Here is an 18,830-nt window from a genome sequence, read left to right as displayed (position 1 = left end):
TTTTTTCAATTCTGATTTAATTATTTTGTTGGAAAAATAGTTGCCACATCAAGTACTGTTTGCTCTATTTTCTGGTTAGATAAATTGATCTTTTTTTTTTTTTTTTCCTTCTAGGCAGGATTTCATTCTGTAGCTCAGGTTGATCTGGAATTCACAGCAACTCTCCTGCCTCAGTTGTTCAGTGTTGAGATTAAAGGCACGGGCAACCAAACCCAGCTACAGCTCTTTCAAAATAAATTGTATTTTACTGCTTCAATATCATTTCTGAATCCTGGAATCTACTTTTGCTAATACAAATTATAGCAGCTGAGCATTTGTAGAGTATCTTTGTATGACAACTTTTCCAACTATTTACATTTACCTTGAAATTTAATGTTGGAAATGGTGGTACATGCCTTGGAAAGCTGAAGTGAAATTTTTAAGTTTGAGGCCAGCCTGCGCTACATTAAAAAGTCTTATCTTAAAAATAAAACAATTTTCTAATAAAATTTATGGGTTAAAACAGAGTGGCTTTCCTGGAAACAACCTGTGGTTGGAGCTGCACAGTCTAGCCTGACAGTGCTTTTTGTTTGTTTTAAAGATGAGTTTATTTATCTTACGTGAGTGCACTGTCATTCTTTTCAGACACACCAGAAGAGGGCATCAGATCCCATTACAGATGGTTGTGAGCCATGTGGTTGCTGGAAACTGAACTCAGGACCTTTGGAAGAACAGCCAGTGCTCTTAACTGCTGAGCCATCCCTCCAGCCCCTAGTCTGACAGTTTTGGTTCTTTTGGTTTCTGTTTATTTTTTTTTTTTTAAATAAGTCACAAGTTTTTATTGTATAATTTGTTAACAGCTACTCAATCCTGTAAAAAATTATGAACATCATTTTAATTAATATTTACAGACAGTTCCATAAACAAAGTTGACAAAAACCAAACAACCCCCCACAACTCCTAATTATATATGTATTTATAAAAACTTCAGGAATATAGCTGTCACTTCTGAAAAGCACAATAAATACTAAAATCTAACAAATGCAGAAGTTGAAAGGGAAGAAAAAAATGTTGACAGCAGGCTACTTGAATCATCTTCCTCCCAAATATCTAAAACATTGCATATTCCAGTTTTCAGTGTAGCTTGTAAAACCCAAAACTTCTGATTTCTTCCCGCTTGTTTGAAAAAGATCCTTGAGAGACTGCACGTGTCTTTTTGTCTTCATGTGCAGGAAGACACTCAGCTCTCTATCCAGTTCAGCACCCAGTTCCACATTTTCTTTCTTTTGCCCTAATAACAGTCTCACTTTCCGCTGGATCTTACCACAAGGCAAATTCTCTATATTCTCAGTGTCACACTCATGAGGTTCCTGAGGACGACAGGGTAGAGTTCTTGCCTTCACTGTTAGGTGCTCGTTTGATGTATGTAATGTCACTACGTCAGATCATGACCAATCACAACATGAAGGTCCTCTGCTTGCAGATCTTTTGTTAAAAACTGTGTAATATCCACAGTTAATTTTGGTTGGGGTAGACTACATTCTGTAGTGAGATGAGAAACTTGTCTGCACGACTGTGGCTCCCCTGATGTGGCACCTGCTCTCTGTTCTACACCATTTCTACCTATAGTTACTCTACGTAGACACCCACTTCGCATTTCTTCCTGTGTGTTGTCACACAGGGGTAGCTGTGCACACTCCTGCTTTCTGTCAGGCTCACTTGCACTTACCATGCTCTCTGGTTTCCCATTACACCCTTTCAATCCAGTTGAAGAATAGGTCGTGGGTTCTGAAACAAACACAAGCTTTGCTTCAGGTTTCTGGGTTTCTTCATACTGAAAATTCTGTTTCAGCCCACTGTTTTCTTCCACATCCTTCTGAAAATTGGGCTTCAATAGTAGCTTCTCTTTTGGTTCAGTGTTTTTCAGGACATTTGCAGAAACATAAGAAAGGGATCCAACACTGTATCTTACTCTCTTCTTTTTAGGCCTGTCTCTTTCATATTCCACAAAGTCAAAAACGAACTTAGATACAATATCAACAACTTGATACTGGTTACTCTGTGCAAAGTTCCTGTGTTTCTCACTCAGAAGGTGAGTTTTAAGATCTTCATACTTCTGTAAGCAACATTCACAATATCCTTTTTTTCTCTTTCCTTCAACTGGAGTTGAACTGGGGTTCCACACTTATCACTGCCCATACTGCAAGGCTTCTGAAGAAAGTAGTTTATATATACAAGGCATACTGGGGAGCTGAAGGTGAAATGGTCTATAAGACCGGTTCATGTCTTCAACCTTTAAAAAGGCTTCCCGAGTCTCCCTGTTCTTGCCTTTTGTATTCCAGTACCAGCTTCCACCCGACCCCGCATCCCTGCCAGAAGTGCCTGATTTGTTGAGTGCACCCAATGCTTTCTTCTTCTGTTCAATGAAGTATTGAATGTCACCAATACGAAGAATCTTTACTCCCCATGATAAGACATTTGATAATATACTACTAGTAGGAATAAAATCATGATCTTTGACAGCTTTTTCAGCTAATAATTTTCCTTGGCTTAAACACATTGTCTTGAGACTTAAAGGAACTTCCATCATGGCTGGGATGAGGAGAGGTGGTTTCCAAAGTATATGCAGATGCTGGACTTGACACAGGAGAAATCCGACCCAATGTTTGTGCATACTTTGCTTCCTTTTTATTGGAAACAAGGTAACTGATATCTTTGCTGAGAAATTCTTCAACTCGCCCTCCAAGTTCCTTTATATCTTTTTGTAGTTTTTCACAAATGGTGAGAGAAGGCAAGTCAAGGTATAATATTTTTCCCCAAAGTGGCTTATATTTGGGTTTTTCCAGTTTACTATAAGTTTTCAGGGATTTCAAGGATGGCCTATTTTCATTTTTGTCTTGAAAGCAGGAGAGGTGCTTTGCCCGTGGATCCTCAAGGTCTCAAGGTTCATGGCAGCCACCAGGCACCTACATGCTGGGTCTGCAATGGGGTCCACATGGGACGGCCACAAACACAAAGCTCCAAGGGCACCACTGGCCTTGGTGTTGGCTCTGGGCCGTGTCCACTGACTGAGTTTCTGGGCTGGTTCCAGCACAGAGCCTCTGATCAGGAAAAAGCTGTTTTTGTTTATTTTTTAAACAGGGTCTTATGTGGTCTAGTCTGGCCTTAAAACCGACAATCCTCCTATCTTAGCTTCCCAAGTGCTATAAACACTGAGAAGTTCCACCCTGACTCCTGTTTTTGAGACAGGGTCTCAGGTAGCCCAAACTGGTCTTGAACTCCCTACATAGCTGAAGATGAGCTTATAGTTCTGAAGCCCCAGCCAGTATGCCATTTTTGTGGTGCTGGGAATAAAACTGAGAGTACTTCATGCATTCTAGGTAGGCACTACCAACTGAACAAAATCCCCAGCCCTTCCTACCACTGTTGTTTTATTTTATCCTTTAAAATTTTATTTTATGTGTATGAATACTTTGAATGCATGAATGTCTATGTACCACATGCATGTCCAGTGCCCTAGGAGTCCAGAAGAGACCACTGGATCCCTTGGAACTAGAGTTAGAAACTGATAGGTGCTAGGAATTGACCCAAGGCCCTCTACAAGAATAGTGAATGCTCATTGCCACTGTTATGAGCCATCTCTCCAGTTCCCTGGCACTGTCTCATTAGACATGTAGTATAACTATTTCCTCTGGGCTTGTCATGACCTCTGCTAACACAAAACACAGTAAATGTAGTCATACTTGCATCTTAACAGAAATCTGACAGAATCAAAGATGAGTCAGGGTGTCAATTCCGTGGGCTGTCATCTTTCTTCACATGGCATGAAGTGATGTGGTCTACCAGTAGAGCAAGCATGTTGTGAAAATGGCCTAAGAACTAGAGAAATCACAGCAACCTCTGAATCAGTCCACTGTAAGAAAGCCATGGCAGCAGCTGTGTGACCCTTACTACTAGTAATCAAATGCACATGAAACTGAGGCTGTCTACCTAGAGCAGCAGTTCTCAAAACCTGTGGGTTGCAACCCCTTTGGCAAACCTCTATCTCCAAAAATATTTACATTATGATTCATGACAGTAGCAAAATTACAGTTATAAAGAAGCAACAAAAATAATTTTATGGTTGGAGGTCACCACAACATGAGAGACTGTATTAAAGGGTCGCAGCATTAGGAAGGTTGAGAACCACTGGGCTAGAAGAAACTTGCCTGTGTAAGGGAAGAATTACAATGATGAACAGACATGTGGCAAGCTTTTCCCATCTAGCCTCTGATTTGGAAGGAAAAGTGACTAACTGAAAGGGGGAGATGGAGGTGCTGGCTTACCTTTATCTCCCCCCCCCCTTGATTAAAAAACAAAAACAAAAACCATATATGTACATGTGTAAGCCTGCATGAATACATGTGCACCATGTACAGGAGCTCTCTGAGACTAAAAGAGGAAGGTAGGTCCTCTGGCACTGGAGTTATAGGTAGTTGCAAACTGTCATGTGGGCTCTGGCTCCTCTGTAACAACAGTAAGCACTTTTAACCTATCTCTCTAATCCTGGCTTGCCATTTTTATGGAAGTACAAGAGAAATCAGAAAAGGAGCTTCTCCAAGTCACCGAAGAGTCAAAGTCTGTGTCAAAAGTAGTTGGGGGAGAGAGGAAGATTCAAATACAGCCAGAGAGCAGTCAGATTCTGTGCTAAATGTCTAGAAAGCTAAGAAAAACTGAACAGTTCATGTAAGAGGTGAATGACAATAAACTACGGGTTATCTTGTTATAAATCTTCATTATCCCTGCTGTGGAGGCAGGATCCATCCTAGCTACTCCCTTAACAACATGATCAAGGCCAAGACTGAATATCTCACACAGGAGATCCTATACTAAATCATGGTGCCACAAGCCTTTAATAGCAGCAGTTGGGAAGCAGAGGCAGGAGGATATCTGTTGGTTTCATATCAATGTGTGAAAACACTTGGGCCTTAGTGACCAGGACACACTCAGCTCTGAGACAATCTACCTAGAGAAACCCGTCTCAAACACAAATGAACAAACAAACATGCTTCCTACCCCCCCCCCAAAAAAAAAAACAAACAAGTACACTAGGTATGGACTTTCTGCCTGGGCTCCCTTTGTGAGCCATTACTGGAAAGCTTCATCTAAGGATGCAAACTGTAAGCAGACTTAGGTGGCTGGCTGGGTGAAATGGGACCCTATAGAACTTATTCACCCAGCTCAAGCCCTTTCAACAGCCTATACCCACACTGCTATAACTTAAATTGCCTTTCTGACAGAACCGGTACTAGCTATGGGATCCTCCTGGGACACACTTCTTGCAGTTTGTAGCAGTTCACAGAATCAGAAGTCAGTGAAGGGTTTCTTCTCCATTCAATGGTACTGCCTTTGCCTGTGGCTAAGGTGCTCATCACTAGCAGCTCAATGCTTCCTTCCTACACCCAGCCATCTCCTTTTAGCTATGATTTTGCTTCCCACAAATGTAGTTACTTTTGTTCAACTATGGCCCGGAAATACTAGGTGGAAAAGTCCAAAAATAGTTTTAAATTGCATGTTGTTGTGAGCAACCATGGGAGCCCTCCAACCTCACATGTAAACGGCCCCATGTCCTTGTGGAGAGCAGTGCTCCTGCCTGTCACTCAGTTTACTTACTGCCTCCAAACTCCAGAGTAGTGATGCCAGCAACTGGGGCATGACAAGAAGCTGTAAAGTATCTTGCTTAAGTGAAAGGTCTTAAGTTGGTATGAAAAAAAACCTTGTATGCTGAATTTGCTAAGATTTGTATACTGAGGTTGCCAGGATGAGTCTTCTGGGGGCACCTGTTCCTGTGGGTAAGGTAGGACTGCTATAAACTAATTCTTTAGAATCTTATCTTTATTGTTTTAACAATGAGTCAGACAGATCTGTTATACAGTTCACTCTTGGGTATGAAGTGTCATTTCTCTCAGTTATTTCTGCTATGGAATCCTCATGAGGTAAGACTGAATCCTGAGCCAGGTATAGCACCAGGTATAGCAAGCAGCCCATGCCTTCAATCCCAGCCCTTGGGTGACATATGCAGGTTAATCTGAAGCCAAAGTTTGGTCTACAAACACAACTAGAAAAGAATGAACTTCATTGATCTGTAAAATTTTAGATAGCCACAGTTACAGCAACCTCAGCAGAAATGCGAAGGACACTAAAAGCCATGGTGTAAACTGTGAGATAAATGATGTGCAAGTTATTGGGGGAGGATGAGCACCTGACTAACTGCGGGCCATCCTTGCTGCTTGGCATAGCACATTTTATATTTTTTTTATTTTAGCAGTCTTCTTGGGGCTAGGGATGTGACTAATGGTTTTCATTCCCAGCACTGCAATAAAGAACTAAAGAAGGACTAGGGCAACATTTCTCAACCTGCAGGCTTCGACCCCTTTGGGGTCAAATGACTTTTCACATCGGTTACCTAAGACCATGGAAAGGAGATATTTACATTACAATTCCTAAAAGTAGCAAAATTATAGTTATGAAGTAGAATCAAAGAGTGTTATGGTTGGGAGTCACCACAGCACGAGAAACTGTATGAAGAAAGGGTCCCAGCATTAGGAAAGTTGAGAATCACCGGGCTGGAGCGATGATGGCTCACAGGTTAAATTACTTAAGTGTATGAGCCAGAGGCAAATGCCACTGACCCATGTAAATACAAGTAAGCCTGGCACTCTTCAGCTCAATTATCCTCCTGTTTCAGACACTGTGATAACACACACACACACGCTTATTTTTAAACTGAAGAAAAAATGGATACTGGTTTTCTACCTACAATGAGTTCTGTACAACCTGAGTTTTGACAAAGGGTTTCACTGTATTTTCAAGGCCCTAGGCTGGACTAAAAGAAGGCAAAGGTGTTACCATCATCCTTTATTAAGAAGCATATTGCAAATTCTGTGAGAATTATTAGTAAGTAAAAATGAGAAGACTTTCAAAGTAGAAAGGGGCATGAGAGCCACTAGAGAGTACTGTCACATGTGATTTTTCAGAATGTATGTGTGTGGTACCTTCTCACTGTTTCCTCCTCAGGAGAACCATGGCACCTGAGACTGTGGAGCCCTCTGTCAGGAGCCATCTCTCATTTCACATACTGTTGCTTAGAAGGACATCTTCAACACTTCCACTTTGATTTTAACTAAGTACAGGAAATCCTACTTTGAGTTTTATACTATAAATAATGGTAAATTGAGCCAGGTGGTGGTGGGGCACCTCTTTAATCCCAGCACTTGGGAGTCATAGGCAGGAGGATCTCTGTTAGTTCAAGGCCAGCCTGGTCAACAAAGTGAGTGCCAGCAAGATAGTCAAGGCCAAACAGAAACCCTGTCTCAGAAAAAAAAAAGGGGGGGGGGGGTTGGAGAGACCCCCCTCATCAGTTAAGAGCAGTCCTTGCTCTTGCAGAGGGTCCTGGTTCAGCTCCTAGCACCCATATGTTACTCGTAACTATCCGTAACTCCAGTTCCAGGTGACCTGATGCCTTCTGACCTGAGGGCACCAAGCATGGGCATGGTTCACAGACAAGCAAACACTAACATTCATTAAATTTAAAATATATGTGATGGTTTGTATATGCTTGGCCCAGGGAATGGCACTATTTGAAGGTGTAGCTTTGTTGGAGTAGGTGTGTCACTGTGGGAGTGGGCTTTAAGACACTCATTCTAGTTTCCTGAGGATGAAGATGTAGAACTCTCAGTTCCTCCTGCACCATGCCTGCCTGGATGCTGCCATGTTCCTGCCTTGATGATAATGGACTGAACCTCTGAATCTTTAAGCCAGCCCCAATTAAATGTTGTCTTTATAAGAGTTGCTTTGTTCATGGTGTTTGTTCACAGCAGTAAAACCCTAAGACAATATATACATATAACTTTTTTTTAAAGGGGAGAGGGGAGAGGGTGAAGAACTTGGGGAGTGAAGAAAGAAAGGAAGGAGAAACTTATGGAATATAAATAAATAAAATAATTAAAATTTTTTAAAAAGTAGCAAAAAAAAGTTCTTGTAATGCTGAGAATTTTTTATAGTCTGGATCAAAAAGATTTCTCCAAACCATGTGTTAAAGGACTGATACCCAATTAAGCCATGTCAGAGGTGGGGCTTCGGAAAGTGACTGGATCAAAAGAGTTCAGACATCAAATATTGATGGGCTTGTGGAGATCAGAGAACAACTTCCACCATCTGGTCTCAAGGAACAAACTCAGGCCATCATGCTTGGTGGCAAGCACCTTTACCCACTGGACCATCTTGCAGGCCCCTAGATGATCAATCACTGATGATTTCTTAACTTGCAGGCTCTTGGGAGGGGACAGAAAAATGGGGTACTTAGGTAAAGGGAGTGGGTTCATGATGTTATACAATATACCTCTTGGGGACTATATCTTGTCCCTGGAAAAGATGTATTGTCCTTGCTCTGCTTCCTGCCATTATACAGTGAATACATGTGCACCAAGCCCTCTCTACCATGATATTCTTTCTTACTGCAAGCCAAGGAACAATAGAACCAAGCAGTCAGGCTGAAATAGTAAGCAGAAGTAACTGTTTTCTCAACAATGCAAAACGAACACAATTAAACCCAGGGCTTACACACATGACAGACAAGAATTCTACCACTGAGCTCTACCTCAGCCTTAAATATGCATTCTTTCTTTTCTCTGAGACAAGGTTCAGGCTTTTTTTTTTTTTTGGCTCTGTAGCCAAGGATAATCTTAAATTTCTGATTCTCCGCCTCTGGCTACGATGACAGCCCTATTACCTTGTCTGGTTTATGAAGGTGCTGAAGTTTGAACCTAGAGGCTCATAAATAGGAGGCAGTAGGAAAGAACTCTACCAATTCAGCTGCATAAAATGTACAATCTTTGTCACTTTTTAAAGATATGCCTTTTGAGTTATAGACACGGGTATATTTTTAAGTATAATCTTACAAAACCACACCCATAATATATCTGCAATTTCTAGTTTCGATTTCTTTAAAAAGTAAAATGAAAACTTAAAAGATACCTTCCTTCCAAAAACCTAATATCTCCCATATAGTTAAAAAAAGTGTAGTGGGGAAGGAAGATGAAGGAGAACAAAGTGAAACTTCACACATGTAGAGAACTGCTGCAATTAAACTCCTCACTCTGTAAGCCAACTTGTATGTAAGCATGCACACGCCTCCTTACTGACACTTTAGTCTTCTAGGGCAGTTAACCTAGTTTTCAAAGAAATAAAAATTGTTTCATTTTGCAATCATTTCATTGTTTATACAAGTTGACACTGTAACTACAAAGCACACTGTAATAAAGTGATCCTTACAAGTCTGTAAGTCACTGGTGAAAGTGACATAGTGTTGACAATACAGCTTATAAAAAGAATGCAGTCTGTTACCTCAATGGCTTAAGTACAGATTTGCTAAGCAGCATCTGTTATAAAAGATATAAACTGACCTGTTACACCTGGAATATATATATATATATACATACATATATATAATTTTATATCTGATATAACTAAGGATCCAGGGAAACAGGCAGTAGATAAAGGTACTTGGCGCAAACCTAATGACCTCAGTTCCAAGGCCTGGTAGAGAGAACCAATTCCACAAGCTATCCTCCCATCTCCACAAGTGTAAAACAGCATGTGCGCCAACACCCAAAAGAAAGAAAATTAATAAAAAGTTTAAGCAATAACACAAGCAAGGCTGGAATTCCACCTCCCCTTCCATCTCCAGAATTGTGGACAATGCACATTTAAATTGCTATAGAGGAGCAGAGTAAGGAATAGGAGACCCTGAACTAGGCAAAGTGTTAACACCTTTAATCCCAGTACTCAGGAGGCAGTGGCAGGTTATTCTCTGTGAATTAAAGTCCAGATGGTCTATGCAGTGAGTTCTAAGACAGCCAGGGCTGTACGAAACAGTCTCAAACTACACACACAGAAGGAGATCTTGTGCTGGAGAGATGGGCTGCAGTATTCTTCAGAGGACCTCAGTTCAATTCCCAGCACCCACATGGCAGTTCACAATAGCCTGTAACCTAGTTCAGGGATCCAACACCTCTTTTCTGGCTTCTGGGAGTAGTACTCCCATGTGGTGCAAATATATATGCAGGCAAAATACATACATAAAAACAAATAAATCTTAGGGGGAAAAAGACAGTTTTAAAGAAAAGATAGCTTGCTGGGTACTGGTGGTACATGCCTTTAATCCCAGCACTCAAGAGGCAAAGGCAGGGGGATTTCTAAGTGCAAGGCCAGCCTTGAACAGAGTGATTTCCCGGACATGGAGAAACCCTGTCTAAAAAAAAACCAAACAACTAGCTTAAGTATTAGGTGAGAAATAAAGTTCACAACTCAATTTAACCTCAAAACTGCTAAATGGATGTTTGCAGGTCTGTGTAAAAGTGGCAGCAATAGTAGAATAATGTGCTCTATAGGTTTCTTGGTATGCATGATGCTTCTTTTCCTTATCACCAACTCAAAATGACAGAAAATATTTAAACCTTTTAACAAAAAACTGTAAGTCAACCCAAACCCTAAGCCAATTAATTCTGGTTTAATAATTTAAAAAAACTAATAATATACAGAAATTAATATATTAGAGTGCTGTGCAAGAACAAAAAATTTTGTGAAATTAAAAGCCAAAATGCAAATAAGCACTTGAATGTAAGTAATAAATATGGTTTGGCCATTTTGTTTTAACCAAAGTTTTGTGAGTTATACTGAATTTTTGGTGTGAAAAATCAGAAGCAATATGATAGAAGACCTACGGTAACCAGAACATTCAAAGACTACAACTACTTCCAGCACTCTTGTCCATTTGGAAAGAGTCCACAATGGTCCTGACTGCCTTCCTACTATGGACATCAGAAAGTACTCTAAGTGTCCTGAGCACTTATGAGAAACTCAGGAGATCGCACAGATCCCACTAGATGGCACCATCACAGGCAAGTCACTGCTCTCTCTGGAGCAGTAAAGGTGGAAACCTAGCTTCATCTTAACAAACTGAAACCTGTGAACAGTGCCATCCTTACTGGAAAGCATGACACACAGCAAATCATGTAAAGCCTGAAAAAAAAATTCTCACCAAAAGCAGCCTTTTTACCCAATACCACTGCCCTCATTTCAATCAGTGACCTATGAGATACAATATCTAGCCCTAACCCTAACATTAAGAGATGTTTTTACTTTCAATTCTCTTTGCTATAGAAAGCAATTTTTCCCCATCACTAAATACTGCATTTATTGAAATAAATGTACTTAACATGACAGACACATCAAATTGCATAATTAATGGCATAAAAGCAACTTAGTATTTATGAACTTTCTGAAAAACAGTATTAAAGTTTTTTGAAGTTCTGGGGTTTGTTTGTTTTTAGAGATAGGGTCTTTCATGTAGTCCAGGCTGGCCTCTAACTTATGATCTTACTACCTCAGCTTTCCAAGTGTACATTGAAATTTTACCAAAACTTAGTTTACATGATCTTGAGTATGAGTAGTGAAATTAAAATGTTATTCATTCCCATCACTTGGACCTATTTTACCAAAGGCACACTTTGATAGGACCATTCTGCAGCTACATACAAAGGAAAGAAACCATTCCAACAAAGATTAGTGCTTCAATCCTAGCACTCAGGAGGCAGAGGCAGGCAGATCTCTGAGTTTGAGGCCAGCCTTGTCTACAGAATGAGTTCTAGGATAGCCAGGACTACACAAAGAAACTGTCTCAAACAAACAAACAAACAAACAAGATGAGGAAAATAAACTATAAGCAGTTTGAATATAAACTTTCTTAGTAGAAAGTTATGTGAATAGATTTAATTATGAGTCTTAGCTAGACACACCTATAATCCTAGCACTTGGAGAGACACAGGAGGGCCATGAGTTTGACATTAGCCTCATTTGAGTTACAGGCCAGTCTAGGCTGCATAGTAAGATCCTGTCTCCAAATTAAATTAAAGGCATGAATCTTATGCAGACTTGCCAAGGGAAAAGATAAAACAGTGTATTCCCTGACACTCAAGATGCTAAAGTGGGAAGATCACTGGTTCAAGGTCTGCCTGGGCTATAGAGCAAGCTCAAACAACTTGAAAGACTCTATCTCAATTAAAAAAAAAAAGAAAACAAAAAATTAAGGGCTGGATGGGTGTAGTAACACATGCCTTTAATCCTGGCACCTGAATAGCAGGGCTACAAAGTGAGACTATCTTAAAAAGCAAAAACAACAACCAAAAACCCAAAGGATTAGACATATAGTTCAATGGTAAGGTGCTTGTCTAGCAAGTACAGGCCCTTTATACCACAAACATTAATCAGTCAATGGTTATAAACAAGACCTAGTATAGTAAATCACAACTATAGCCCCAGCACCTAGGAAACTGAGATGGGAAGAGAAAGTAGTCCTAGGCCAGGCAAAAGAAACATGTCATCATTGGACCAGATATTGACTCAATAATCAAATGGCACAGCATACTTTTTTCTGAGGCTACATCCTTTGAATAAATAATTTATGTCTACTTGTTTATCTTCAGTATGTAATGATCAGAGGTACAGTTGCTCCAAAGTGCCACCAAAAGTCAGTTACTAGAATAGCTGAAGAAGGCGGTAATGTACACAATGCACAGCTGGGTATGGTTGGACACCTGTATTTCCAGCACCTACCAGTCACAATCACAAACTGCAGACCAACCTAGGCTACACATCTTAAAAACAAAACAAAAATTAAAGAACTACCAAAGCTCAATACTGAGGTATTATCAACAACACTTACACAAAGCTCAGTATACTGTAGGTACTATGTACTTTTCAAATAAATAAAAACTATCTAATTATTTCAGCTTACTAAAATTGTATGAGCCATCAAAGAAGCTAAGTTTTCTAAGCATAAATACTCCTTGTCCTTGAAGAAACAACTAGCCGAGAATGAACTTAATCACATTCCTGTAAGATACAGCGTTTTTTGAAAGACAGGAATCCATTATACACATACATTATAGATCAAAATGTACACATAACTTATTTCAAGCTCAAGTAATATTACAACCTTGGATCGGGCAAAGCTTTTAAATAAAACATTGTCAACAGACGTAAACAATGCAGTAAAGCCGTCCAGTGAGAGCAGAGGGTAAAGAGGCTGGCGTGTGACGCCACGGAAAGCCAGAATAGCGCTATCTTATCAGCATCCCACCTGTCCAGTGACTGGGCTTGATATTAGTTTACATTTCCACAAAATGAAAACAGTGAGAAGTTAGTCAGAAGTGCAGCAGGGAAGAGCACTACATTCTTCCAGAGGACCAGGTTCAGTTCCCAGTACCCAAATGGCAGTTCACACCCATCTAAATCCAGTTCCGACGCATGTGATGCCCCCTTCTGGCTTCTGTAGGCACTAAACATGCACACTGGTACATACATATACAAATGCAGGCAAACACTCATAAAACAAAAAATGAATTAAAAGAGAAACACTCTTAGAATTTAGAGAAAAACACTTAGAAATTAGGAAGAGTGAAAGGCAGTCTAGGGATACAACCAGGAGGATCTGTGGGCTGCAGATTTGGAGAAGTGGCAGGCCTCAGCAAATTCATCAGACTCCATTATGAAACCACCCCAACAGAGCCAGTGAATGAAAGCTATACAATGCCTTTTCTTGAGTGGCTGACAAGTTTTAATGGACTATGAAACAGAATCTAGATCCACGGCCTATCAGTATCCTTGCAGCAAGCCCCTCAGGAAAACCCTGCCCTCAGTAGACGCATACTCTCATAAACAAACACTTAAATATACTACAGGAATGACTGGCAGATTCTCAAAGTTCACTGGACCACGTGACAAATCTCCCCTGCAACCTATCAGTACATTCTCTAGCACCCAAACCCTTCTGTTCAACTCCTGAGTGTGCTGAAGTTATCCTCTGAAATGCTCCTGATCGTTGAGTAACTCACCTTACTTACGCCAACTCCAGTGAACCTGGCCTCCAGTAATTCCTGCCTTCGTGGGTCCAGGCTATGCAGTTCTTCCATCATTTCTAGAGAAAAAGAAAGAGGGACAGGAAGCCATGAAGAATTAAATGGAAGAAAAAGGTTTTCTGTATAACGAAACAATACAGTAATTGTGTAAACCTCAAGGAAATATACATTCAAGTGTTATACTCAAATTTATTTGATGTTAGCAATACTTATCTAAGATTATATAGCAGTTCAAGTTCTCTTCTATGAGGGTCTTTTTTACTTTTCCTGAATTCTAATTTGAGCCTTATGAGGGAAGGAAGGTATGGAAGCCCACCCCTGTAATAATCCTAACATTTAGGAGGTATAAGCAGCAGCCAGTCAGCCATAATTTGAGGACAGCCTGGTCTACACACAGCAAACTCAAGGCTACACAATGAGACCCTGTCTCATTTTTTAAAAAATTACAAAAAAATAAATAAAAAGAAATAAACTCTTCATATAAACTCTGTAATAGTTAGGCAGAAGGGGTGAAACAAGGGCAGACTTACAAATAGAAAACTCCTATCAGATGCCTTTCAGTCTAAGTACTTATAGAGATTTCTCTCCCAAACACATAAGAACTAGTTAAGCTAAAAATATGAATCATTTAATAATTTCAAGTGAATACAGAATGAATCAGAAGCTGCAAATAACTTCAAGAAACCCTGCTGTATATAGCTCCTTTCTCTGAATAGCTCAGAGTAGCTAATGAAAAATGGAATTCTTTCACATTAAATTTAATGCAGAACCCAAGATAAACCATCAACCTACATCACTCAGGAAATTGGTAACTCTGTAACAATTCCTTTACAAAATCTTTTTCTGACCACTCCTTGGAGCAGTAGGTTTCTCTCCACTGAGTATCTGCTTTTAGCACTCCTCCCAAACAGGGAGGGGCAGGAGGACACCATTTTTAAACTCTTTCCCTGACCAATTAACGTAGACCTCGTGAGCAAGTTTGTCCATCCGTTGGAAAAGAGAATTTTTGTACCATCCATCAAAAAGTTCAATACTGAATGCAGAAAAAGAGCATGCATCATTACATAGAAATCCTTCGGACATACTTTTATTCCAGAGTTACTGAAAGCACTACTGGAGTTATTGGCATCAATTTTTTATTATAAGTTCACTGAAAACACGCATCAAACCTTCTCTGCAATCTAACAACTCCATAATTTCCAGTAACATCCCCTACATAAGTGCTAACTTTCATTTCCCTTCCTGGACTGAATGCCTGGGGCAAAGGGGAATGAAAGGGTGACGAATTAAAGTTTCACTCACACATACAAGTAAGGAGGAATTAGGAAATTGTTAGAAGAGTAGAAAGGCATCTTAAATGAGAAGAAAATCGAATTTTCCCCTAAGTAGGTAAGTGGCCTTGCTCGCCACTCGCCCTGCCCTAATCGAGGTCGGAATGGCAGAGGTTACAATGCAGTCTCTCCCCAATCCCAAGGTCTCTGGAAACATTTTCCAACCCTCCATCCCCAGGCCTGGCCCGGAAATTGAGGCCCTAGCAGTTATCCCATTTAATGTCAACTCACGATAAGAAAATACCCACCCCATCTCTTTCCAGCGAGGCTTTGGACCGGGATCCTCCCAGTGGCCCCCCAAACCGGGAAGCAGGACCGATGGGGCCTGGTCCCGTCGCCCTCGCCGGCTCCAAACTTTCCCTAACTCCAGGCCCACCTGTCACGGACGGACGGAGGGACAGCTCTCGGGGGCGCCCGGTAGGCTGCCGAGGCCTCCAGCTCCCCGGAGCCCCCTCTCTCAGCAGGCCGACCGCCACACTCCCAGGCCTGGGCCTGGTCCATCTTCGGCCCGGCCCCTCAGCGACCCGCAGCCCTCGGGGAGCACCTCCCGCCTCAGCGCCCAGGAGCTGCGGCACGACGCCGGGCCCCGGTCGCAGCCTTCTCAGGCCCTGGGAGCCCCCGGGACGGTTAAAACCCCAGGCCCGGCGCCCTTCCACGTCCCGGGCTGAGCTTCTCACCTGCCGCCGCTGCCGCTCCACGCTCCTCTCGGGAGGGGCCCCGACCCGACCCGGCTGCCGACCGCTCCGCTCTCCCCTCTGGGCAGGCCCGGGGCGGAGCCGGGGCCTCTCCTGAGCGCAACCCCCCGCCCGGGCAGCCGCCGCCGGCGCCGGGCTCCACGAGAGGGCGGGCGGGGGAGGGGGGCCACGGAGGCCGCAGATCCCCGAGCTCGCGTACAGAGCCAGACGCCTGACGCGGGCCCGGGCCCGGGCGGCCGCCGGGGGGCGCGGGGCCGGCCTCCTGGCGCCGGACAAAGGCCAAGGGAGGCGTAGAAGGGTCCGGGTCGGGCCGAGAAGTGGGGGCCCGCTCGGCTGGGGGCCACTCGGGTGCGGCGCAGAGGGCGGGGTGGGGGGGGTCGGAACCGCTAGTGCCCGGGACCCGCCTCCGGCCCCTTAATCCGGATCGGTTCGGTCCGGATTAGTAGTGATCGGTGTAAACACACTAGTGAAACCGCGTGTTTCCTCGCGAGATTTGCACGGCTGGGAGGCAGTGGGGGGGGTTCCTCGGGTGTGGGGGGGGAAGTGCCGACAGTGGGGGAGGGGACGAGAAAGGTGAGGGGGGGAGGGTCGCCGCTGCCCCGGAGCTCCGCCTCCTCCAATCAGCGGCCGGGCTGGCGGGCAGGGGTTAACCAGGGGACCCCGCGCGGGCTGACAGGCCGCGCCTGACAGGACTGCTGAGGGCGGGCGGCTGGCGGCGCTTTGCGGCCGGACCGCGACGTGAGGGGCGGTTGGTCGGCTCCGGGGCGCCGGGTAAGCCCGCCTTTGTGTGCACCGAGCCGGAGGCCGACGGCTGGGCTGCGTCCCAGGCCGCGGAGCAGCGTCGCAGTGGCCCAGCCGCCGCGCCTGCCCCGTCCGTCCCCGATCTACACACAGGTTTGGGTGAGGAGTGAGGTGGCTCTGCCCAGCGACGCATCGGAGAAGAGGGCCGGGCCGGGGAGGAAGGGGTCGTTGAGGTCGCGGTGCCCACCCGATGTCCGCCGGCCCGCCATTCCCCGCAGCCACCGTCCAGGTCCCCAGACCCCACGCCGCGGGCACGGACAGCCTGCCGCTCTCGCCTTCCACGTACCTGACCGGCCGGGCGTGTCCAGGGACAAAGGTGTCCTGGGATCAGAGCAGAGCCCTCACTAGCATCCCCCCCCCCCCCAGAGCAGAGGGCGCTACCCCCCGGGGGACTCTGTCAGAGCACCTAGCGGGAGGTTCCATTTCAACCTCCGGTGACACCCGGGGCCTCATGGGGTGCTCGGGGGCTCTGAGGGTAAATGCCAGAATGGAAAAACAGGCCTGCTCTTCGCAGAGAGTGTCTGCTGACAAAGGTGAGCGTCTGCGACCGGAGGGCTTCCTGCATGGGAAAAGGTCCCCCCTCTGACCCCAGCGCCAAAGGGGGAAAAGTCACTTTCTTCACCTAGGAGCCAAGACACTGACTTCAAAGTAACTACTCGGCTTTTTGTTTTCTTCTGATACTTTCTTGACTGCACGTGACCGGAGGACAAGGGAATCACAAGAGAAACATTTAGGCCTTTAAACAGCCGGCTTGAACTTTTCCAGGTGTTGGCAAGTACTCCAAAGTAGAATTGCGTTCGTATTTCTTATTAACTTTTCTAAATATTGACTGGACAGAGATCCGCCAAATGGGCAAAGGATGACAAAAATTATTTTTGTATGTTCTCCATCCTTCAGAACTCAAGCATTGTAGAAAAAACTCAAATCGGAAGTCATCTTCCAGATACCAGACTGCTTGGAAAGAACGTTTTGAAGGGAAGATGGGAAGAGCAAAGGGTAGGGAAAGGGGGCAAGGAGGAGCCCCAGAATGCACTCAGTCTCAAGCATGAAAATGATGGAGAACCAAAAGATAGTGCACTGTGGCTCCTCCGAAAGTCTGCACACTTGGGAAAACAAGGGCCTTTCTTTCATTATCGTGGGATCAAGAAAATAACACCCACACTCCCAACACTTGGTAGGCTGAGATGAAACAAGATTGTCAGCCTGGGTATCTCAAGACCAAAAGAAAGGGGGCTGGAGAGATGGCCCAGAGGTTAAGAGTTGCCACTGTTCTTGCAGAGATCCCAGGTTTGCTTCCCAGCACCTGTGGGGCAGGCCACAATCACCTGTAACTCCAGCTTCAAGACATCTACATCCATAAGGCTTCCATGGACACAATTAAAAATAAATCTGAAAAGAATATGGCCTGCAACTCACTATGCAGCATGGGCTGGTCTCAGGTGGTCGGTCCTTCAACCTCTTCCAAAGTGCTAGGATTACAGGCTTGCAGCCACAATGCACAGCCTAAAAATAACTCCTTAAATGACACTGGAGTGTCATAAATTAGGAGAGACCAGAAGAGAAACGGACAGTTGAAACTAACTTCTTCCATCTTGTCCACAAATAAGTCTGGGCCAGTTATCTAATCGCTTCAAGTTTCATCAACCTCTCATGCTAGAGCTAGAGGATTCCCAGTGCCCTTTCTAGATCATAGGTCCCATTTTTGGGTTTTTGTTTTGATAAAGAGTCTATTTAGCTGAGGCTAGCCTAGATCTCCATTGTGGCTGAAAATGCTGTCAAACTTCTGGTCCTCCTGCCCCTACCTTCCAAGAGCTAGAATTACAAGCAGTCTACCAATTGAACTGTATTCCCAGCACATTCACTCACCTTTATCTGTTTTCTGAGAGTCTCACTATGTAGCCAAGGTTGGTCTAAATTCTCAGTCTTCTTGCCTCAGGCCCTAAGAGCTGGTGTTACAGTCATACACCCTGATGCCTGTCTCCTGAGTGCATTTTTAAAGGAACCATTGAACACATGAAATTTTTAGTTTCACTTTTTTGGGAGGAGGGGGGTAGGTGTCAAGACAG

At 43.7% G+C, this 18,830-nt stretch overlaps 1 protein-coding gene and 1 pseudogene across 11 annotated transcripts in view; both read right to left on the bottom strand.

Annotated features, from left to right (window-relative positions):
- TLK2 (tousled like kinase 2) overlaps positions 1-16,338 on the bottom strand; it is a 93,283-nt gene extending 76,945 nt beyond the window's left edge. For 8 of the 10 annotated variants that reach the window (XM_080924352.1, XM_080924343.1, XM_080924345.1 and 5 more), the window contains exons 1-2: positions 15,946-16,338; positions 13,914-13,996 (exon numbers count right to left, since the gene is read on the bottom strand). Coding sequence is in view for 7 of the 10 variants with exons in the window: in XM_080924343.1 (XP_080780469.1) it covers positions 13,914-13,994 (81 nt within the window). In the remaining 3 variants the exon portion in view is untranslated. Of the gene's footprint in view, positions 1-13,913; positions 13,997-15,945 lie in introns of those variants that run through there. The other 2 variants (XM_080924351.1, XM_080924344.1) reach the window with 1 other exon arrangement.
- LOC308426545 (protein DBF4 homolog A-like) lies at positions 1,007-2,929 on the bottom strand (annotated as a pseudogene). Its single transcript has one exon. The product of its transcript is annotated as a protein DBF4 homolog A-like (transcript).
- Positions 16,339-18,830: the final 2,492 nt, after the last annotated feature.

The sequence above is a fragment of the Micromys minutus genome (assembly GCF_963924665.1).
Source record: "Micromys minutus genome assembly, chromosome: 10".
Taxonomy (NCBI): Eukaryota; Metazoa; Chordata; class Mammalia; order Rodentia; family Muridae; genus Micromys; species Micromys minutus.
Note: the sequence above shows the minus strand (reverse complement) of the source record. Positions and strands in the feature narration are given on the sequence as shown.